The following is a 25,615-nucleotide window of genomic DNA, read 5'->3' on the forward strand; positions in this document are numbered from 1 at the left end:
GAACTGCAGTCAACATTTTGTCATAGAAGCTGTAAAGGCGAGCAGAAGAGGAGGTAATCATGAAAAGACACCAAGACAGCTTGAATCTAGATTTATTTTAGAACTCGATACTAAAACCCCGATAGGTTTGGACACTGGGGATGATCTTCATAATTTCCTGTAATGAACTAATGTTGCTCCATTTTATGACCAATAGTTGGACGCTATCAATCCATTTGAGCATTCACCAATGAATATACACTAACCAAACATCTATTGAGGGTTCGACAAGTGTATTACAGGGTTGAACAGTATTTATAACATGACTGGTCCCCCTATCTTCCAATCAACATCAATGGGTACTTTTATTCCTCAGCTGTTTCTGTTCACTGTATATTTGTATATAATTTGACATCACCCTATAGTATCAATTAATTGGTCAAATTCGGTTATGATTGGCAATTAGCACTTTATAATTCAATGCACTTTAAAACCACATTGCACTTTATAAACGAATGCACTTTCAGTTTGACAATATCAATGCACTTTAAATAAGGGAACATGAAGAACATCAATTGTAGACATAACAATTTACCTTTTAATGCAGGCAATTGTATTTTAAAGGAGTATTTATTCCCTGTTTATAGGGCAATGTGCAATATAGGGGGTAGAGCAACAGCATGCATTATCGAATTATGTATATTTGTTTGAATATTGCCTCATTTGCAATCATCTTAATGTTCAGCAGTATTTGCACAGTAATTATATCGTACTTGAATTGCAATTTTGCACAGTAGGTATAAACATTGAAGCTCATACATTAGATGAAATGTTGATTTAAAGGATTGGGAAATTTCTGCAATTCTCTCAGGATATTTTAAAGTATTTTTAAATATTTTTTATATTGTTCAATATTTCTAAGTATTTTGTAATAGGTATGTTGGTTGCAACCAGTGTTTTTAATTGCCGTTGTCATTTTACAATGCACTCGAAGGCCGATCTTTATAAACTGTTAGTACACTCTGTACTTGTACTGTAATGTGGTGTTCCAATCGGAAAATGTAACTGTAGTTATGAGTGTTTTTCCTTTTTTGGTTGTTGAAGTAGGCCATATAGTAGGTACAGACACAGTCATGCATTTTGTAAGCTGTTAGTCTTTTCTTTGTTTGCTTATTTTCCCACAATGATGTGAAAGCATTAGTGCTTCTTTACTCTCTATATCATGGAACACGAGGTATGTCGTCACTTTAAATACTGCACCACAATGTAGTGCGATCATGTGGTCAAGGCCACAAGAAGTAGCTGAAACGCGTAATGGGCAACGCGCTGGGAGAAAAAATAAACTTTCATTGTTGAGCACCGCAATTTATGGAGTCTGTGCCTGTTTAAGTGCGAAGCACGCACTGAGGAACTGTTATATACATACAACACCTGCTGGCTGTCGCCAGTAGGTAGTTATAGTTAGGACCTAGTTTCCATAGGAAAAGCATTTTTTCTTATCCCAATAACTTTGGCGCTGGTTGACGAATCGTGAAAGTTTCAAAACTAGTGATCAGCATCGGTCAGCTCCTGTCCTGAAAGTTTCGAGGTGATTCGCCAAGTCGGGCCGAGAAAAAAGGGGGGTCCCAAAACACGCTTTCCCAATGTTAATTTCCTTAGGAAACTTTAGACACGGCTACAGCCCGAGCTGCTGAACAGAATTACACCAAATTTGGCAAAAAGGTAGCCCTTGGTTCAGAAAGAGTCCTTTTTGTTAAATGGTGCAAATCCGTTCAGTAATTCCTGAGAACTTAAAAAAATAAGAGTTTGAAAATCAATTTTCCATAGGAAACTTTAGCCAAGGCTACAGCCCGAACTGCTGAACGGAATTACACCAAATTTGACAAAAAAGTCCCGGGGGCATTGCCCAATTTATAATGTATAATTGTGCGGGCCAACGGGGGCCCCCGCAGCCCCAGGAACTGCCATCTCCTCGGGGCTATGCAAATGATATGCGGAAGGGCACACGGCCCTCCTGCAGCCCCGGGGACCGCCACCTCCCTGGGGCACTAAGTATGTAAATTTGGGGGTCTGTTACGGACCCCCGAGCCCCAGGGACCACCACCTCCCCGGGGCTTTAAGCATGTGGGGAGGGGGGTCGCACAGCCCCCTCCGGCATCCCGTAAAGGCCCTGGGGAACGCCACCCCCCAGGGCTGGCTCCTGCAGTGTCCCGGGGTGCCCACCCCGAGACACTGCTGTTTGCTAAGACAGGGTGGGAGCATGGCTCCCGCCCTGTCATAGCAAACTCTGCTATGGATTTTGGAAGCGAGAGCAGGTTTCCTGCTCTCGCTTCCAAAATCCAAAGCAGTTTGCTTTTCCACACGAGGAGCTGCATGTTAGCAGCTCCCCGTGTGGAAAAGCAATGCCGGCTCCCGGAGGAGGCGGGGAGCAAACGGGACCATGGGGGAATTGGGGCTCCCCCCACGGTCCCCAACGGACAGGCCAGGTCCCGGGGGATTGGTTCCCCGGGGCCAGGAATGGCCTGGGAGGGAGGCCACGGGCCCCCCTCCCCTTTCAAAAATATATATTTTTTAAAACACGGCTGTCCGGCCACGGGGGATGGAGTCCCAGGGGCCATAATTGGCCCCCTCCCCAATAAAATAAAATAAAAATTATTTTTAAAACGAGGCAGTGCCCCGGGAGATGGGGTCCCCAGGGCTAACAGAGGCCTCAAGAGGGGGGCCAGGCAGCCCCCTCCCCGTTTTTTTTAACAATAGGGGTCAGGCCCTGGGGGATAGGGTCCCCACGGCCCCAAAAGTGCAAAAAGAAGGGGGGCCACACAGCCCCCTTTCCGGAAAAAAAAGCCGGCATCGCTCCGGAGGCCCCGCCCCCTCCCTGCAGCACTCTGAGAACCTTCCCCCTGGTGCGTTGTAAGTTGTGGGATTAATTCCCATTAAATACTGAGGGTCCCTGGGGGCCAACTAGCCCACCAGGTACCTCCAGTAAGCGCCAGGGAGCTGCTTTACAGAGAGGTGGTCCAAGGTCACACCCCCTTTTTACACCACTCTGCAATGCAGCTCTGTGGCACTTACTGGAGGTACCTGGTGGGCTAGGTGGACCCCAGGGACCTTCAGGATTCAAAGGAACTTAATCCCCCAACTTAAAACGAGCCACGTGGCGCGTTTGCACAGTGGTGAAAGCAGGGGGTGGCGCCTTATGTGACAAGTGTGCAAACACGCTCCGTGGCGCTTTTTACATTGGGGGATTAAGTCACCTTGTATCCTGAGGGTCCCTGGGGGCCAACTAGCCTACCAGGTACCTCTAGTAAGCGCAACAGAGTTGAATTGCAGAGAGGTGTAAAAAAGGGGCGTGGCCTCGGACCACCTCTCTGCAACGCAGCTCTGTGGCACTTTAGGGAGGTACCTGGTGGGCTAGTTGGCCCCCAGGGACCCTCAGAATTCAAGGGGACTTAATCTCCCCACTTAAAACGTACCACTGAGCACATTTGCACACTTGTCAAATCAGGCCCCACCCCCTCCCTTCACCACTGTGCAAACGGGCCCTGTTGCTCCTTGTAAATTGAGGGATTACGTCCCTTTGGATCCTGAGGGTCCCTTAGGTCCAACTAGCCCACCAGCTATCTCCAGTAAGTGCCACAGAGCTGCGTTGCAGAGAGGTGTAAAAAGGGGCATGGTCTTGGACCACCTCTCTGCAAACCAGCTCTGTGCCGCTTGCTGGAGGTACCTGGTGGGCAAGTTGGCCCCCAGGGAGCCTCAGGATTCAAGGGGACTTAAACCCCCTACTTACAACGTGCTACGGGGAACGTTTGCACAGTGGTGCAGGGAGGGGGCGGGCCTGATATAAGAAGTTAGCAATCCTGCTCTGTGGGACTTACTGGTGGTAATAAAAGGGATAGTTGGTCCCCAAGGTTGACTTTGGGGGCTAACTACTCCTCCTGTTACCTCCAGTAAATCCCACACACTGTGGGATTGCTAAGAGGTGTTTCAGAGGCCACGCTCACCTTTCTCCACCACTCCGGACACGCAACTGGTATGTTATAGCTAGAAATTAGCACTTAAAAACGTTTGAAATTCACTGAAAAAACCATAGGTTTCAGGCATGTTATATTAGCATTTAAAAAACCTTAGAAATTCACTGAAAAAAACATAGATTTCATTGACATTATAGTTAGTTGGACATTGCACTCGTACAAACCCAGAGAAATTCCGCCGTTATAGTTAGCTCAGTTAACTATAACTCGCACCCCCGCAATGCACTCCTGATGACGTCACATATACATCATTCATGACATGGTCAGTGACATCACTGATGACATCACTGATGACATCATCCACGTGAAAATCTGATGCACCTCCTCACACTCTAATATTACCTTTGATACACCCACTGTAAAATACAGACTATCATTTTTGAAACCATCGACACACCTATACCAGTTACTACATACGCACTCACTGATTCCTAGGTCTACACACACATCCACTCATTTACCCATACAATCACTCATACATGCATTCACTTATCAATACAACACTATCATATGCACTCATACACCTATACAGACACTCACACACCGCCACTCATCCATGGAGTTACTCACACACCTATTCAGTCATGCAAAGAATTAATCACACTCCCGTTTACTCACCTATACAGTTCTACACACACCACCTCACTTATTCATACAGACACTACCACATGCTTACTCTCTTATATAATCACTGATACAAATACACACTCATCGATACAGCCACTCTCACAATCACATATAGTCATTTATATACTCCAACTCTCACATACACTGCCTTTTACATATGTATTTACTTGGACATGTACCACTGAGACATCCATTCACTCACCAACACACCCATACACACACTCACTCACCCATACAGCTGTTTCCACATGCACTCTTGAACCCATACACCCGGTGTATCAACCTCTCATACATCTATGCACAGTCACACACCTCCCACCCACCCACACACACAGTCTCCCATACAAATACTCAGGCAACCAATCAATAACCCATATAGACACTCATGTAGTTACTGACCAATGCAGCAGCTTACACAACAACAGACAGACTGATACAGACATTCACACAGTTTAGTCACTAACCCATGCATTCAGTAAGACACATTTAATCACTCGCTTATACAGTCAGTCACGCACCTACTAAATCCTCCATCCAAACACTTATACACCCACTCATTCTTCAATACACCTTGGCATATATATAAAACATATTTAAACTTTACAGAAACACACAGTCACTGGATGATGTCATCAGTGATGTCATCAGTGATGTCATCAGTGATGTCACTGTCCATGTCATGAATGATGTAATATGTGACGTTATCAGCAGTGCATTGTGGGGGCGCGGGTTATAGTTAGCTGAACTAACTATAACAGTGGAATTTCTCTGGTTTTGTACGAGTGAAATGTCCAACTAACTATAACATCAATGAAACCTATGGTTTTTTTCAGTTAATTTCTAAGGTTTTTTAAATGCTAATTTCCAACTATAATGTGCCTGAAACCTATGTTTTTTTCAGTGTATATATATATATAGATATATACATATATAAACATATATCCAAAAGAAGATTCACTCCACCGCGGAAAGAACATATATATATATATATATATTTTTTTTTTTTCACTGAAAAAAACAAATGTAATAGGGATGTTATAGTTAGGTTCTCAATTTACTTGCAAAAGATCATAGGAATTCAGCAGTTATAGTTATGGCTAACTCAAGTAACTATAACTCGCGCCCTAAGGTAACTATAACAGTCGCCCCCGCCATACACAGCTTTCTCATCGTTAATTTTATTGCAAATATTGTAATGATAATATCAATGATGCCATAGAAGAGTAATTAGCTGTGCTTGGTGAGGCAGCGCGCGTTATAGTTACCTTAGCGCGCAAGTTATGGTTGCTTGAGTTAACCATAAATAAAACTGCTGAATTTCTGTGGTTTTGTGCAAGTAAATTCAGAACCTATGTATAATGTCCCTGTAACCTTTGTTTTTTTCAGTGAATTTCTATGTTTTTTCAGCACGCATGTTGATATAACCAGCACCACTCACTCAGGGGCCTGGCCTTTGGTCGTGTGCAGAATGGGGTTGGATGCAATGCTTTTTTTTTTACACTTTTCTCTGGATCCACAGTCAGACGTCCGTAAAGGGACCACTCTATGCGTCCTATGGGGTCAAGATGCCTGTAGCCTGACTCCTTATATGTTTTTGCACTCTTCTTTTCCCACCCCCCAGCCAATGCAACAAGCAAAATGGCGGCGCAACTTCTCCTTCATGTTGCGACCAGTCAATCAGGACCTAGATATCGATATTTTTTAGTCTTTAATATCTCTCAAACTACTGGACGAATTTACACCAAATAACTGAAAGTGTGATCTCTGTAACCAAATCTAGCTTTCTGCCAAATTTGGTGTAATTCTGTTTAGTAGTTCGGGCTGTAGTCATATTCAAAGAATACTAAATCCCCATAGATATTACATGGGTCAAAAGCCTTTTGCCCCCCCCCTTTTTCTCAGCCCCATGCTTGACGGATCACCCCGCGACTTTCAACATAGCAGCGGAACTAACTAAAGTATACGTTTTTAAAATTTTGTGAAGATTGGTTAAGCAGCGCCAAAGTTATTAGCAAATCAAAAAATGCTCTTCCTATGGAAACTTTGTTTCTAACTATGACTACCTACTCGCTATCACCAGCTGTGCGTACACACACATATATATATATATATAGAGAGAGAGAGAGAGAGACAGAGACAGAGAGCAAATAATAAGGAAGGGGAGAACAAGGGGTGGGGAAAGAGAAACAGCAAAGAAAAGGATAAAGAATGGAAGAGAAGATATATACAGCGGTGAAGTAGGAATACTGATAGACGTGTGTGAAAAGGAAGAGATGTAAACAAGCAAAGGGGTAGAGAGCGATAGAAACTGGTGAGGTGGAAAAGAGGAGGTACCAAGAAGAAAGATAAATGGAAAGAAGGCAATAGATACCGAGAGCAAGAGAGAGAGAGAAGTGGGGGGCAAAGTAAAGGATGTCAGAAAGGAGATAATTTCGAGGAGAGAGGGCAATGGAATTGGAACGAAGAGATGAAATGAGGGGGAAGTTGGCGGGAGAAGGAGAAACGGGATGAAGTGTGGGGGCAGGGCGAGAGGCAGATATGATAAGAGGAGGTAAAGCAACGAGGTATAAAAGGACAGACAAATGAAGGGGGCGGGAACAGAGAGTGGGAAGGCAACAAGGGAGAAATAGAGAGTTAAAAAATGAAAAGAAGAAGGAAGGAGGAGAGGCCTGAGACGTGCATCAGGAAAGAGAAGAAGCACAATTTGAGAAACGTTAAGACTGAGGATGGAAAGAAAGGAAGATGTACGAAAGCAGGGGTGGGGTGGGGTCTGGGGTGGATGGACAGGCAAACACGTGGAAGAGAGAGAGAGACAGACACAGAAGGAGGCCCCGGGGGTCTCGCGCTCCCCACTCTCCTAATCTGCTCTTCAGAATTCATCCGGAGTGTCCTGTGATGAATAAAGCTCTGTCTCTTCATCGCTCGGGGCTAAATTTAGCTCAATAGGCCATGGGGAAGGGTGGGTGCGGGGGCCGAGGGGGCTTCACTTCCACAGTAAACAACCTGTCAATGTGACCCACTGGCGGATGCGGCTGCCAAGGCAAGCATCTGAGGAAAGGACGGGGGGCTGGCAGAGAGTTCAAGGCAACAGGGACTCTGAATCCACTGAGGACCCAAAACAGACCCTGGTGAGAGGGTAAAGGGGGCAGAACGACCCGTCATCTGCCAACACTGATATTCCTTATAAAGCCGGCCCGCTGAAGGGCTGGCCAAGAAAAAGCGCGGGATCCTCGCTGTTCTGGAGGGCTCAGCCCACCGTACACGATAAAGCTTCTCCATGACTTTGGGCAAGGCTGGGCACTGCCAAGCGTCCCCTGCCCCGACGGGTGACACATTCCTTAGCAGGCTCAGAGTGAAGACCGCAAAGCCGCGTAGCGAGGACGAGAAGAGGCTTTTAATTAGGAGGACGCGGGCGGTGGGGGCGCTCGAGGGGCGTTTCATAGAGCTGTGTGTGGTGCATTGATATTGGCAAAGCATAGGGCGCCCCCAGTGTGAGTGGCGCTGGTACACCAGTGCATGTGTGGTCCGTGTGACAAAACAACCGAAGAGAACAGCCGATCAGTGGTAAAACCGGGTCAACGCCCTTATGCCAGTGTTCTCCAAAGTCAGTCATGGAGGGCCGGATCCATGCCAGATTTTAAAACAACTACCTTTATCTAAATGGGGATAAGATAAAATCTGGCATGGATCCAGCCCTCCAGGACCTGCTTTGGAAAACCCTGCCTTATGGCATAGACCATTATTCAAAGTTGAGAACCGTAAATGGTGCTCTATCAAGCTCCCTCGGTAGTCTAAGTGTCCTTACTTTGAGGTCGTCTCATGTACTTCTTGTGTAACATCAGATCCTGTAACCCTGTTGCAAGACATATAGTTTCCTACAGTAGGCTTAGTGAGCCCATTGCTTACTACTGGTTGGCTTCACTGCCACTCACAATTGCTCGTAGGCTTTCCTTCCTCTTCTTGTGTTTGTCCCTCCCTTGGAGCATTGATGTATTACTCGTGTCCTTTCACAGCTCATTGTTCAGGCACTACTTTTCAAGGGAGTAGCCAGAAAATTAAAATATCTCCCACTTTGAAATAAAGCCCTGATAGCACCAAGCGAGCAAAGCAGGTGAGCCCACCCCTCTCTAGAAGAGCTCGCTTGTCTCTTCCGTCCAACCATCTATCAATTCATCCTTACACCCTTCCATCCACCCACTGACATCCAATATTTCACATTTACATTCTGTCACCCATTCATTCTTTCATCCATGGGTCAATTTTTCCACATACCATCCATCAATCCATCCATCCACTCTGCCATTAATCCATCTATCCATCCTTCCTACCATCCATCCATCTACTGTGCCATCCATCCACTCTGTCATCCATCCGCCTTGCCATCCATCGATTCGCTCTACCATCCATCCATCCATTCAGCCATGCATCGATTCATCCGCTCAGTCATCCATCCATCCATATATCCATCCACTCTGCCATCCATGCATCCATCCATTCATCCATCCATTCTGCCATCCATCATCCATACATCCATTCTGCCATCCATTCACTCATCTTTTCGCCCACTCAACCAGCCATCCCTTACTCTGCCGTCCTTTCACCTGCCCTTACACCTTTTCATCCATTTACTCTGCAATCATTTAATATGCCCATCCAGTCACCTATCCATCCATCCCTTTATTCTGCCATCATTTCACATTTCCATCTAATCTATTCATGCACTCACCCTTTCAGCCATTTATCAATCTATCCACTCATTCATCCACCCATCCCTCTTTCCATCCTTTCACCCTTTCTCACATTCAGTATTCCTCCCCCCTTTCTCATGTCTATATACTCATCTTTCATTCTTCCTTGATCTGGCTTGCTCTTCAATTGGTGCTAAATTACTTTACAGCACTAATTGTGATATTTTGTCTGCGTGTTGCAGGCAGCAGAGGCCTTTAAAGACTCTCACCCACTACAGTAGCTCTTAAAGTGAGGAGGGTGCGGGGGGAGGGGTTCACAACAACGCCCCTGGTTCTTTTTTTTTTTTAAGCACTCCAAGAGAGGGCATGTGTTTTCCAGATTTCACCCTTGCATACTTCTCTCTCTCTTGCCTGTGTCCTACTCACCCTCCATTCCTTTCACATCTGTGTGCTTTCCATACCAGCTCCACGTTCTTGTTTTCTGCCCATATGCTTACCCTCCCCAGCGCTCCACTTTGCTCTCCTCCCTACACCAATTGGCTCAGGTTCCCCCTACAGCCTCCACACCCGTCTTGCTCCCCCCATGCTCTAAAAAAAAAAACGCTTTCACGCTTTTCTATCTTTTTAGTTACCACTCTATCTTGGGTTTTAACTAAAAAGAGAAAAAAAGCGGCTGAGTCGTTTTGTAGACACATGCATGCGTGGTGCGCTCACCAACAAACTGAAGCGGGCAATTTTTCAAAGCATTTTTTTATTTTTATTGTTTAGCCATGCTGCACAGCATCAGGGATGCTGTGCAGCATGGGTAAAAAAAAATGCCAAAACCAATTGAAAACTTATTGTCTTGCCAATGCTTGTTTTTATTCCACCTATGGAAAATAATGTATTTGGAAAAATGGTCATGTTTGGGATGCCTGCATATCCTTAGATCACAAAACAGTTGAGGGAGGCACAAGCTATTTATAGTTATTATGACTCGCTACTTAGCATCCTATCTGAAAGGTCCAAACACAAGAGCCGAATAGGAATGATTGAAAGGCAACCAGTCAGAATTACTGAAACATCAGGTTGTTCCAGCAGTTAAGATTGGGTGCCTTTCAACTAATTAAAACAAACCTCTAAGTTTACACCATTACATATGGTTTACCAGTTCGATTGACACTAAAACCTCAAGCACCAGCTGTTATCACTACCCACAGCAGGTTATGACCCGATGCCATAAAACCCCTTTCTATGATTATTTTTGCCTTTTTGGATGTGAAAGAAGATCCAGGAAAAGGTAGCTGGGTGCAATAATCTGCTTTCAAATACTTTTGCCTACCCCTTGTGGTTTGTCCCATCAAGTGGTGTAAATTGAAGACATTTATTCCAGAAACCTGCAAAAGCAGCCTTTTAGTGGCTCTAGATTTGGGTCTTAACTGCAGGATGGAACACAAACTTCAAAATGTGTATTGAGCCTGTCTGCATCCAAGGAGATCCAGTTTGTGCTTTAGTGATTGGACCACAGGAATCTGAGCAGGTCTGACCCCCTCCCCTCACACCTGCACAGGCCCTTAAGTTTAAGGTCATGTGCTCTTTGAATAGGTTTCTTATTGGTGGTTGCATTCGTGTTCTAAAAGGGTTCCTAGGCTATGTGTTTTTTTGGGCCTAGATCTTAGAGTTTGGGTTTTGATTGGCTGCTACGGCAGTGATTAGGGCCAAGGCTCCCATTGGCTCTGGGGTTTAGGGCTAGGGTTCTGATTGGTAGGGCTAAGGCTCCCATTGGTGCAAGGTCACCTGATATAACCTTATGGAACAGGTCGTCTCAGCCCCGGCGCCACGACTAAAGGCGGAGACAGCAAGGGTAGTTTCCTGCTTGGGCCTGTTCAGGCCAGGTCAGTCTTAGGGCCAAAGATGCTGCCCTTTTTTCCATTTACCAGCCATCACCTTAAGCCATCCACATCCCTAAACATAATGACAGAGTCTCAGCAAATGCACACGACTCATTCACAATAAACCAACTCTATCCACATTTCAATGTCTCAACAATCCCTACGAAACCCCACAACGACATCTATAAAATCATCTAGCCCTGCTGCCACACAATGGCATCTTCACTCACGCACAAACCACCACTGTGTCCTATACCACTATCAACCCACACACCACCAACATAACACAAACCCAATATTATACATAACCATAATCTCTTCAAGCACACACTACCTGTTCATACAAAACACCATCTCTACCTTCAACATACTCCTAACAGACCCCATTCCATCACCATCAACAAAACCCTCCTCATCTTTTTACCAAAAAAACACAACCAACCAGTCCTTTCACTCCACTCCACCACACATATTATCTCTTCCTGCTCCCAAATATAATAAAACACTGATGACCCCAGTCCATGTCCTCTCAAGCACTGCATACACTCTCCTCCAACACACATCACCACCCACTTTACCATTCAACTTCCGCTCACCAACAGTACTTTCCATCCAAATCCTTAACAGAAACTCACTACATCAATATCTAATCTCACAACTCCACAAAAATAAAACATAATTCACACACAACACACCAAAATCTCATATACACACAATTTCATACTACAGTCCATCATAAAATAGCCCACCCTCATGACTACATAAATAATACACATTCTAAACCAACTTTACACCCACATTTTCTCTTTACCAACACCTGCCACAAACACTCCAACACAACAACACTCATTCACTCGCCTCTCATCTAGAGCCTTTAAATATGACCCACATACTCCACCACCTTTAATCAATACACCTTCCAGCCTAAACATACACAAAGCATATCAACAACACACTACTCTTCACTACTTTGCATCTCCTTGTCCAGTACACAGCAAGGCTACTTTACAAAAACAACACAGCCCAGCAACTCACTCTCAACCACCATCTCCACCACCTGCACACACAGACCCATTAAAATGCCTTCCAAGCCTGCTGGACGAGTATTACCATATGGACAAACAAAGCTATTGCTATCCTGATACAGTTAATACCATCACTAATCGTATACCTGCTAGAAGTTCAAAGAATACTTCTTGCTCTTCTAACAAACAAAGTCAAATCACCACCAAAACACAATCTCTAGACAGCCTACTAATACATGCTCAATCACTTTCTAAAAACAAGCATCAGATCTATGACCTACTCACTGATACACAACCTGACTTACTCTTCATAACTGAATCATGGTTGGGAAACGACATGGCTCCAGTATTGCACAAAGCTGTTCCTCAGGGCTATCAAACTGTCACGAAAAATAACATAGGCAAAAGAGGAGGTGAACTAGCTTTTATATTCAAGGAAACAATAAACCTCATCAAAACTAATAACATTTCCATACAAAGTTGTGAGGCCCTCCTCATCAGATGCAACCCTACACCAACTAACTTCTGTAACTTCCTCCTTCTTTACAGCCACCACCTAGCAAAGCAACATTCCCAGAAACGTTTCTAGACACAGTTTCAAACTACACCTAACCCAGACATGTTTCTAGATACAGTTTCAAATTACACTTCAACCTATGCATCCTGGGTGACTAAACATATGATTTGACAAACCTAATATGCCCCATCCAAGAACTATCATCACTGGCCTAGACACACTAAACCTGCATCAGATCATTTACAAACCTATACAGACATCACTGGACACATCCTGGATGGCATTTTTGCAAATCCATAACCACTTATCTTTGAAAGGATTACTCCAATCAAACAGCCAGACCACCATCTGGTAGTTTTTCAACACAAAACACTACAAGTCACCATACCACAGGCTAATTTACAGGCAACCACATATCGACTAAGGAACAAACTCAATCTTGAATACTTAGCAACAAAACTAACTTCCGACATAGATCTAGACTCAAAAAATGCAGCTAAAAAATTCAATGAGTGTCTCCAGGAAGCTTTTGATATCCTTATATCAATGAAAACAACAAAACAGGACAAAAGAAAACAAGCACCTTCAATGAATGCAGGACCAAAAAAGATAAAACAATGAATTGCAAAGCTACAATGTACCTATTCAAAACAAATTCCACTTAGGACAAACTTAACCTATGCAAACTTAACAGAATACACAAGTCAACTCTCAAAAAAGCTAAAAAAAAGTCATTATTGAAACAGAATTCAAAATCCTAAATGTGCAAATAAAGAATTTTACAAACTTTTGACTGAATTTCTTAAACTTGTGTGCACAGAAGGAACTCATCCAGTTTCTCAAGAATTTACTGAAAAACTGACATATCATTAAACAATCAAAGCAGACATGTTGGATTCCTATTTAAAACAAAGAAAAACCACCAGCACCAACCCTTTTCCAACAATCCCCTCCAAGGGTAGGCTAACCCAGCCTCTGAATTCCTACAAACAACTATCAGAAACTAAATTTATGGATCTTGTCAAAACAAGCAGGTCAGCTGGCTTCCCTTCTGACCCTTGTCTACGACAAATATTCAAGAGCATTCTTTTAACTACCGCCACTGCCACACAAGTCAGAACAATCCTCAATAATTCTTTAACAAGAGTCTTTCCAGAAGACTTAAATAAAAGGCAGACATACGCCCATTATTAAAGGAAACATACCTGGACCCACGTGGCCCAAACCACTTAAGGCCAATTACAAATGGACCTTTTCTGGGCAAACTGATAGAAAGAGAAGCATTCATCCAGATGTCATAATTCATTGAAGATAACTTCATACTTTCCAACTTCCATACAGGGTTCCCTCCAGGAAACATTACAGAATCTGCCCTCATCTCTGTCTGAGATGACCTTAAACACATAGTAAACCAGAATAGGGTCGCTGCTCTACACCTCTTGGACCTTTGAGCTGCCTTTAACACAGTAGACCAGGACACGACACTAAAAGGACTCCAGGAAGCCAGCATAGAGGAGAGCGCTCTCAACTAGATCACATCCTTCATTCAAAACAGAACAAATGCCATCCATACTCCCGTTTTCTCATACAAACCATACTTCACAAATACAGGAGTCCCTTAAGGCTCTGTCATCTCACCCATGCTTTTCAATATCTAAGTGAAGTCATTACTGGCAATGATCATTGAATTTTAGCTGACTACGCAGATGATTCACAAATACTTCTTAAGCTGGAAAGCTCCAAAGACTTTGGAAACAAAAAAATCTTCAGTTGCCTCTGAGCCATTGATCAGCAGATGACATTGAACCACCTCAAATTCAATGTGTCCAAACCTGAAATATTGACATGTGATGATTGGAAAAATTATGCCCACTCTGCGCCTGACGATCTAGGACCACCTCCTAAAGTATCAAAGAAAGTAAGAAACCTTGGTATTACAATGGACTGTAGACTATCAATGAATGCCCAAGTGGATAAGTCAGCAAGATCAAGCTTTATTACTACAAAAAACTCTGTCTAAACTTTATCACACCAATAGACTCTACCACAGATGATCTTTATCAACAATGAAAAGACAACAAAGAATTCAGAATTCTGCTGCCAGACTAGTCCTACATATAAAGCCACAGGTCCACATCTCCCCTGCCTTGAGGGCCCTATATTGGTTACCGGTTGCCAGAAGAACACATTTCAAACTGCTTTGTATCAACCACAAAGAAATACATGGACCAGTACTACTTTTCATCAGGAATCAAATCACCAAATGCACACAATAAAGGAATCCCTGCTCCAAATTGGCACCCCGCCTCAAAACCTCAGCATACAAGAACAAGCATTTGCAATGCAATAGGTCTTGCATTACTGAAAGTTTGAGCTATTGGCGTTGCTAATAATAATGCAACGTTTATAGCTCAAACTTCCAGTAATGCAAGAGCTATTTCATTACAAATCAATAGCGGCACTCGCGCGTTAGCTTTAAACAACTTAAGCAAAAGCATGGGGACGCGATTGCTTCAAAAGTAAAGAAACGGAAAAAATAAGTTTTTTCAATTTCTTTACTTTTGAAGCAATCGTGACACCCGCACTTTAGCTTGGGATGTTTAAAGTTAAAGTGCGGATGCCGCTTTTGTAAAAAAAGTAAACAAATAGAAAAAAATGCCATCCGCATGCTTTTTTTTCTATTTATTTACTTTTGTTACATACATATAAAATATAAATAAATATAAATAAATAAATAAACAAACATAAAACGTGCCCAAAATACTAAAAATAAATAAGTTAGCTTTACGTAGAGCAACACTTGAAAGTCCTCGTTTCTAAATATTTATCCATACATGTACATATGGGACACTATATAATACAGATTTGTATCTCTTTATTATTATCCATAGATATGTATACCTTTTTATGTAGTTATGTATCCATATATTTATTACTGTACTTCCACTGTAGAAAAAAGCCCCTTAAACTCTCTAAAATTCACTACTCTATGTCTCATGCTTTTTCAATTTATTGTCTCCCTCCACTCTCTGACTCATCCCAGACCTCATTATACAACTATGATCTCCCAAATAACCCTTTCTAGACTCTTCCCTCCTCTATCTCTCCTTTGACTCATCCCAAACCTGATTTTACTACTATGATTTCCCAAACAACACTTTCTAGACTCTTCCCTCCTCTATCCCCCTTTTATCCTATTTAATCCAATTAACAGACTCACATGGCCACAGCTTCAATTACCAATTTATATTTCCCTATACTAATCCACCAATAATCTACTTTGGGTTACGGAGTAGCGTGATATGCGCTGAAAAGAGCTTCAATGCCACGTCAGGGGTAGTAAGTGCTATATAAATACAATTACAATATTAAGGTAAAAAAGGATTGGAATCCTCAGGGCCAGAGTCATAAGGTGGCCAAGGAAATGATGCAGAGGAATGCCAAGTTAGTGAATTAAATTCAGTCTGTGGTCTGCAAACACTGACATATTAGTTTTTACAAATTCCGCTTCGAAAGAAATTGACAACAAAAAACACGCATTGTCAAATCCAGTAGTTTAGCTTTTTGTTAGTGGAAGTTGTGTGGTAGTATTTGGGTAACTTTTTGTTTGTTTCCCTGCAGCTGTTCTAAAAACAAGATTTTCATCATATCGCATGATCTTAGACTGCAACATTACGGAAACTGTATGTAGGGTCCCCTTCTTGAACAGTGTACCCTTAAAGAAGAGCATTATGAAAAGGAGTATGAAGATAATGTTTGCACGTTAAGGAGTCAACTTGAAAATCATACAAAGCAAAATATTGCCTAGTGCATACTTTTGACCAAGGGCTAGTATTTTCTTTGAGAAAGCCTAAATGCAAGCTTGTCTTTACTTCTTGAACAAAAAGCTATAAATCCAACAACATATTATGACAGCAAAGTAAAACAAATTAGCATGCAGTGCTGATTATTATAAAACACTAATGCCCTCATAACGAGCAGCCTGTAAACGGTGTGATATTTATCACACCTGATCAAATCCGACTCCGCAGACATCGAATGAATTCATTGGGTGGGATGAATATCACCTGATTACAAGTTTTTGGGGAATAACATGCAGATTTTGGTCCTTATAGCAGCACCAAATCCACATGTACTGGTCAATTCCAGACATTTTCCCCCAATAAATGTCAGCAGGTTTGACCCTTTGGAACATATCAGGGTAAAGCTACTCTGGTATGATAATTATCTCACAATGCATACTTCCTATCCCTGTGCAAACATGGGTTTGCAAAGGGAGCACAATTTAAACCCGTATTCGTAATGAGGGCCTTAGTCTTACAGACCAATGCATCCAAACAAAAAGCACTTCATGAATATAAACATCGTGAACACGCTATTAATATTAAATACATAAAAAACTCACAATGATTTAGTCTAACAAAAAGACAAGTTGATCCCCAGCACCAAAGCCTAATGTGAATATAAATGTGACAATGTAACCATTTAAAAAATACCAAAGCCTTTCAGGACATCCCAACCAAGCAATGGCAAACCATAAAAACACATGAAAAGCCATAGTTCAAGGGTGCTGATTCAAAGCCAACTCTCGCTCTGCTTCTTATTGTACTTTTTAAAGATTTGATGGCATAAAGTCATTTAGACAAATAGGCTAAAGTTCTTTTTAGCCAGGCCTAAAGAACAAATACTGGGCTGTTGGTGACATATTCAATCATGCTGTGGATTTCTACACCTTCTAGAATTAGGTATGGGCATATCATTATAGCATGTGAATTAGACAAGAATTAGAACTTGAATTCTTTGTACAATACATGACAGTATAAGTCTTGAATATAATGATAAAAGGGAAATAGTTTGGATAATTTAATATACATGATAGACAAACAAGTGTTGAATATGATAATAAAGGTAACCTGTTTGGATTATCCAATATATATGATACATAAATTAACTGAGCGTTTCTCAATGTTTATATTTTAAATCATTCATTACTTTATTTCTGGGTGAGTTTTACTTTCCGATATAACATTTCACATGTCTGTACAAATAATTGATTACAAGACCAAGATACAGAAAATAGTAATCATCAAATACGTATGACCATAATGAAATCTATATAAGTTCAAATTCAGTAGATGTCAATGAATTGACACATTTTAACTTGTCTAAATGTATTTGTGTTTTATGTTGAATGTATTTTTATCGTTGATATACAAAACATTGTAGCCTTGAAAAAGTTCAAATTAGGAACAAAATGCATTGTCTGGGCTGAAGTGTGTGTTTTTCTATAATGGACACAAGAATAATAAAGAATTAATAAAATAAAATAATTATTAAACGTCTGTTAATGATCATTTTCTCTTTTAAGTTGAACCATCAAAAGCAACTGAACAGAATTAAACCAAATTTGGGACAGAGGTAGAACTTTACTCAAAGAAGTGCCTTTGCTTAGTTTTGTTTGGCATAGTTTTAGAGAAATTTGCATTTAAAAAGGTGCTCATAGATTGTCATGAAGGAGTTAAACTTAGATATATCTGGACTAGTGGATCCTCGGAGGACATATGGATACAAAAATGAAAAGTTTAACCCCTTGCGTGCGCATGACAGAACCACGCCGTCATGAGCCACGGGCGGCGTGTGCTCATGACGGCGTGGTTCCGTCATGCTGCGGCCGCTCCGCCCACGCGTCGCTGATTCCCCGCCTGTGTGGGCGAAATAAAGAGTGGGCGGAGTCGTGACGGAACCACGCCGTCATGAGCACAGCTCGCCCGTGACTCATGACGGCGTGGTTCCGTCACGAGCATGGCGGCGCCGCGCTCACCCCGCATCCCCCAGCGCCACGGCGGAATTTGCGCCGCGGCGAAGGGGTTAAAGAAATCCTATTGCAATCCTATTGCAAAAACTTGGTTGTTCAATCAGTGATTTCTTTACTTGGCCCCTTTCCTTTCTAGCAGGTGCTGGGAAACCCTTCGGTGTAGCTGTGCACCATACAAATTTAAATAATAATAATAATAATAATAATAATAATAATAAGTCCTGACAACTCAAAAGAAAGGGCACATAAAGAGACAGGGATGGTGCAAGATGAGGGATTTGTTACATAAGATCCCTGGTGGTGGCGCTTCTTGACTACTATAGCGTGACTTACACCCGGCTTCCCAAAGAAATTAAAACTTAAAAGAAGACACCAGTATCAGGCAGCCAAACTGTTCTTGAATCTCCACTAGCATGACCACCTAATGCAAAACTGAATGCACTCTGCTGGCTTCATAGAGGTCTGAAAATATGTTTAACATTCTCTGTTGCACCCATAAAGCATACTGGAAATTAATTCTGGAGTGTATAGAATACTCTGATTTTCTACGATCTGTTAATCAGGAATCGCCTGTCGGTAAGATAGCGCTGTATTACTCAATATACTTTGAATAGAATAAACCACGCAGACAGATTTCTGGGAATTTAGTGCCCAAAGATCTGAAATTCCATGAAACTAACCTGTAGAAGAGGACCCTACCAAATTGGCTTCATAAAACTCTGGCAACCGAGTTATTCGAGTGACTTTTGACTAAGGTCAAGTCTTTATGATTGAGATACCGGCGAGGAGCCATGTATAGCATATGTTTCGGCAACTATTGACCACCAATCTGTTCTCAATCCTCTCCGCCTCAACATGTATACTGGTCTTACGTAACTTCAATGCGATGCACAGCAGTTTGTAATGTTCCAACAAAAAATTACCAAGATGAGTTTTATAGTAGTATTTTAGGTGGAAGGATACAGAGATTTTACCTGTTATACATTGTATTTTATTGGACCGCTGCCGTTAATCTTCCTGCTTTGGCAGATGACTCCTCAGTCATCAGCCTTCACAGAAAGGCATTATATGTTAATTGTATCGCCTTCGGCTAGTATTTTCCCTGGTAGGTATTGACCGGCAAAATAAGCAACACAATGTTGTGCTTCTTTCTGATTAACAATCATCCATTTATTTTAATTTGATGTGAGCTTTATGGAAGTGCTACTAACCATCTTGCCATAGCCGCAGAGTGCCTTGGATATAATGAGGGACTAGTGACATGCAATATAGTCTACCTGCAAGTACCAGGTGGTGCAGAAAACAGTTGATCATTGGGCAGTCCCATATACCAGTCAATAATGCCATCAAAATGATGGCAAAGACTTGAGAAAGAAAAAGTTCAGAGAGCCTGGGTGAAGCCAGACTTGGGCGCCTGACTCGACAGGACACACAGTCCAACTGGAGGGAGCTGACCTGGAGAAAACCTCATTATGAAAATGCCTGGGAGAAGAGGGGTCTTTAAGGATCTGAGAAAATTGAGATTTTGATTTCTTAATTGAAAGAGAGGAGATTCTACTAGGAGGAGCCCTGGACATGTAGTTGTTCGGGGACAAAAGGTGCCCAATGATGGTTGGGAGCGTAGCCATGAAGCATCTGGTGGGCGAGGAAAAGTGTTTTCAATGCAGCTCTTTCTTCTATTGGGATCCATGTGGGGACTGTTTGGCTGGCTGATGTGGTCACATTGTTTCAAAGTAAACAACAGGTGACCTGCATCACTTTGAAATCTTTGGGATTATGAGGCGAAATGCTGGGGTGGACAGTGTATACTTTGTTGCGTTAATACAAATGTGACATGGCCACAGGACGCATCAGGGTGAATTTCTGAGAGCAGCCAAGGAGCTCCCCTGGCCAGGGTGGAGATAGGGTGACTGGACCAAGGCACGATCAGTAGGATTTCCATTTTATAACATTTAGGAACAGATTGTTAATTTGCATCTTACCAATGAGCCTTTGAAAGGTAGTGAGACAAGTTGAGTAAGTTCCAAACTAATCACCAAGCTTGTGGAGGAACTTTATGCCACCTGCCTACATGTCATAACCAATCTCAAAGGAGTTAAAATGCCACCAGGAGGGCCATGTGTGTGCTGCATGACAGATCAGAGCCCAGAGATACTCTGCATGTAATTGTGGCTGCTTTGGAGAGGATTGTACCTAATTTGACTTGATGGGTGCGGATCTGCAGGAATTAAGCAAAGCAATAACGTTGTTTCACTAATGCTGGCAATGTAGACAATCTTTTCCTTACCACCCGGTGGTCTGTGGTGTCAGAGGTGGCAGAGAAGTCTAATAGGATAGGGGAACATATATATATCCTTCCATGCTAATGCTTTCCTAATGTATGTGCATCTGTGAATAGCTGCCAAATAGGCTTCACATCATACATAGGACAGATTCTAAGGACCTTATTATGACTTTGGTGGTGTGGCAGCAGGCTGCTACGCCAGCGCTCAGTTGCCACACCACCACAGCCATAATGAGACCGCCTGCCAGATTCCGACTGGAATCCAGGTCCGGCGATCCTGGGGTGGCGGTCTCACGGCGGTGCAGTGCTAAGGCTCATATGTGAGCCTTAGAAAGGCACTGCAATTTATTTATTTTTATTTAAGCAATTTATTGAGCGCGCAAATACCCTGAGGTGTCTCGGCGCTGTGGACAGCTTGTTAAACAAAAAGGAGAGGAGGGAGTTATTTACTGAAATAGCCATGTTTTTATTTTTTGCGGAAGGACAACAAGGTCGGGGTATTTTTGATGTGTAGAGGGAGTATGTTCCAGAGTTTGGCCGTGGCTACAATAAATCTTCTGTCTTCCCAAGTGACTTTCTTAGTTCTGGGAACAATTAACAGATGATCTGAGGAGGACCGTAAGGTCCTGTTTGGTCTGTAGAGGCATAGGTTTTTAAAAAAAGAATTTGGGACCTGAATTGTGAATTGCTTTGTAGGCTATACACAATGCTTTGAATTTTGTTCTGCTTTTAATGGGTAGCCAGTGTAATTGTCGAATGACTCCTGAGATGGATTTAAACTTGGGTATGCCTGAGAGAATCCTAGCTGCAGCATTTTGTACCATCTGTAGTTTGTGTAAGACTCTTTCTTGTGCTTTGATGAGTAGACCATTACAATAATCTATTTTAGACATAACGAGAGTGCTGATGAGAGTTTTGCCTGAACTAGAAGGAAGAAAGGGTAGCAGTTTCTTTATCATCCTGATCGTATAAAAGGAAGATGAGATGACAGAGTTGACATGAGGAATGAATGATAGCTTGTCGTCCTGCAGGGCATGGACTGTAAAGTCCATGCTCTGCAGGTATTGGGTGTGCATGCATACAGAGGGGCACACTAGGTGCCCCCCTGCATGCATCCCTTGGCGCAGAGGCAACAGGGGGCCCGATAGGGCCCCCTTTTGCTTCCTCACCACCAAACTTTTGATGGTGGGCTCACAGCCATTAAAACTGTGGCGGTGGGGAAACTCCTAATATGCTTGGTGGTGCCTTAGCGGCACCGCCACTATATTAGGGGCCTCAGACAAGCAAGGCTGCCAGGGATCGCAGATCCCTGGCGGCAGCAGCAGCTCCATGGCAGTCCGACTGCCCAACTTGTGATAGGGCAGTCGGACCACCACTGCAGCGGTAGCCGCATTGCCACAGTGGGTTTGGCGGTCCATCGACCCACAAACTCAAAATAAAGCCCTAAAACATAAGCCAATACATTATTTTCACGGATACTTTTCAATACATGCCACATGTTCCAAACGTCAGAAACCAGCCTTTTCTCAAACTAGGACCGGAATAAAGTAAAATGTATCACAAGCGTATTATCTACACCTAGTTATGTCGACCACCACACATGCTATCATGTCTAAGCCAAACCTCTTGAGTTAGGAGTCCATGGTACATGTACACTCACCTGCTCCACTCGGATTTCATAGTCCTGGTTCACCTTCTTTGCCCGGAAGTACTTGGCCCTGTGGGAAATACAAGAAAACCATATAAGAGAAATTCTTGGACGTTCCATGATAGTCCTGCACTGTGAACACTCAAAAGTCAGTCAATGCACCATGTCCTTGGTCTGTGGCCCTCCTCCCACTATGGCAATCTAAGGCCCAGGAGCAGACTCGTTTGCCTCGATTGACGCAGTCAGTGTGCCCCTGTAAAACATTCATAATGTTTACATTTAATGATACTGAGAAGGAGGAATTTGCCTTGAAACGCCCGGCTTCTTTGACTGCATGTAATCACAAGTATAACAGAAGGATCCCTGCGGTGTGATCAATTAAAATATGAAAGTTAATAGATATATATTATTCAATCCACAAGAGATGCCTAGATTCCAAAATATCATTAGATGATAGACTTTTCATACATATATTCACAACGTAATAAAAGGTGTTCTGTGCTCCAGTGGTCACGCAGCGAGTGAACAACTTTGTGTATAACATATGAAAACAATAGATCAATTATGCTTTTTGTATATTTTGGTCCCCAACATTACAGGTACCACAACAGTTCAAAACAAATCAATTCCTGTTATAATTATTAATATCAATCCATAAATATTATTTATTCTGTTGTTTTTCTTTTCCCACATGTAGACTAACTGCTCCTGCCTCTAAGTACTTGTTCTTGTCCTGATGATGACCCTTCATTCGCTACGGGTCGAAACACCATCAACGACTACAACAATAAGAACGGATTTGTTTTGGACTGTTGTGGTTCCACACAGAACAGAAACGTTTTCCAACCAGGTGAGGTGATTCACAAACTGAAACATTATTCCAATTACAATTCAAATAATGTAACATATGCAATTTTGTGTCCCTGTGACTAGATTTACATTGGACAAATCACCCGAAAAGTAAAGACCCGACTTTGTCATAAGATGCAATGCCATGTCGGCTCTAGTGGGACCACACTGTTGTGAAATGAATCACACGGACAATGATGTACGCTGGCAGGTGATTGAGGTTGTAAAGAGACTGCTGTGAGGATGGGACTTTCAACTTCTTTTAATCAAAGCTGAGTGGGACGAGTGGATCCTCAACAGCGACAGTATTCTGAATGGACTGAATTCAATGGAGGAGTGTAAATCTGTGATATATACTTAACATCTCCTAATACTGATCTTTATTGTTATGTTCTGCGTTTGTCATCCTTATCCCATTGACTGATTGAGCAAGCAAGATTTTGTTCCTTCAATGGTTGATATGTTTTGCATACTGTTCTTCAAACCACTTTAATTGTGTTTGTGCTATGATTCCCCCAGTTCATGTATCTCAATTTGTGCTCCCATGGACAACTGTGCCACATTTTATATATACCATTATATTTGTGATATGTGCTATATCCTTTTGAGGTGATACTAACCGACTGCTTCATGTCTTTACCAATTAATGCATCTCCATTATTGCCTCACATTATGACCTGCGTGGTATCTGGTGGTTATGCACTGAATGTTGCTACATGTTCATTTCTGTTACAGTTATGCCTTTCATGCAAATTATATCTAGTTCATGTGTTATCTCAACAATCGATTGACTAACAGACCAACTTTCCGCAAATCAGCCCCTGCGGATAAGATATATATAATGAGACAAATATATTTTGATTTTATTTTGCTTTTCGAAATAATCACTGAGGAGTTTATTTTTCTATCTACATTTTTTAAAGGCAGGTTTTCTTGTATTTTTCACACTGATCTGTTGTCTACTAACCCCCCACCCTCCGCTCTCCGTGAGTATTTTTTCTCTGTTTATGCCTGACCATTATGCGACCATTTTGAATATTTTTGCTGCCCTTGTCTTCTCATTTTCCAGTAAGTTTCTCCTCAGATTGACAATTCCTGTGGAGGTTCACATGTACATTTCTACAGTCAGCTGCATTCATCTCGGTTTCTGGTTACAAATTGATTTTTGTTTTTTGATTTTTCAGATTGGTCGTCTCACCAAATTTTCACCATGCGTAAACACCAGCATAACTATTATGAGATATCCCATTTATTCGGAAGGAATTATATCTTTATTGATTTATTCTTTTTATTTTTTCCTACATGTAGACTTACTGGTCTTTCTTGCAAGTACATGTTCTTGTCCTGATGACGACCCTTCATTCACTACATTTCCTACCTGCTGCACAACTGCTGCTACTATGTACATGCCACAAAATGGTACCCCAGTCTAAAACATCCTCTACCTGATGTATAACTGCTGATTAAATAAACATGCCACAGAATCATACCCCTGTGTTAAACATCCTTGACCTGCTGTATAACTGCTGATAAAATAAACATGCCACAGAAGAGGAAGGTGGGGCCGGCATCGGCCCCGCCGCCATTATGGTGGTCGGCCGTGCCCCCGTCTCTCACCCGTCCCGTTGCCCCGCATTGATCGGGGGGCCATGCCCCGGAAGTGATTGGATCACTTCCGGGTCTAGGAAGGCTCCTCCACGCCCCGGAAGTGATTTGATCACTTCCGGGTCGCGGGTGACCCCTTGCCAGGAACCAGTTCCAGCTGGTGTCTGGACAACCCCTTTAAAACCTGGGGGAGCGCGAAGTGCAGTCTCTTTGCACTCCGCTCCCCTCGGAAGCACACCCGTCGCGTGTGCCTCCTCCCTCGGGAGGATTTCTAACCTTTTTTCAATTTTGTTCATACAGTGTCGTCGGCTGCGGACTCGCCGGACTTCTGGGTCTCCGTGGTGCTATTGTATTTCCTGCCTGGGGAGCGACGAGCGGGAGAGCGGATTCGGCCGTCGATGCCGTCACAGAGCAGCGCGTCGGAGATCTCGTCCAGCGGGACTCGGTGCGAGAATCACGGGAGTTACTGAGGGAGTGTCTGGCTTTTGTACACATCGGAAGGGACGCTCGAGGACGAGAGGGCGTCACGGATCGGATCAGAGGGTGCTTGAGGACACGGACAGGGCCTGCATCCCGGCGCTGCTAGGAGCCAAGCGGGTTGGAGCCTATTGCTCACCTGCCTTACTGGGCTAGCCAGTATTGAGGCTCTGGTAGTGTGGGTGCTGTGGCCGGTCGT

General features: G+C 42.9%; 1 protein-coding gene across 1 annotated transcript in view; it reads right to left on the reverse strand.

Moving 5' to 3' along the window:
* SYN3 (synapsin III) overlaps positions 1–25,615 on the reverse strand; it is a 1,380,627-nt gene that overhangs the window by 1,053,505 nt on the left and 301,507 nt on the right. The window contains exon 3 of the mRNA XM_085651961.1: positions 22,498–22,555. Within this exon, the coding sequence (XP_085508087.1) occupies positions 22,498–22,555 (58 nt within the window). The remainder of the gene's footprint in view (positions 1–22,497; positions 22,556–25,615) is intronic.

The sequence above is a fragment of the Triturus cristatus genome, chromosome 4_1 (assembly GCF_964204655.1).
Source record: "Triturus cristatus chromosome 4_1, aTriCri1.1, whole genome shotgun sequence".
In the NCBI taxonomy this organism is placed as follows: domain Eukaryota; kingdom Metazoa; phylum Chordata; class Amphibia; order Caudata; family Salamandridae; genus Triturus; species Triturus cristatus.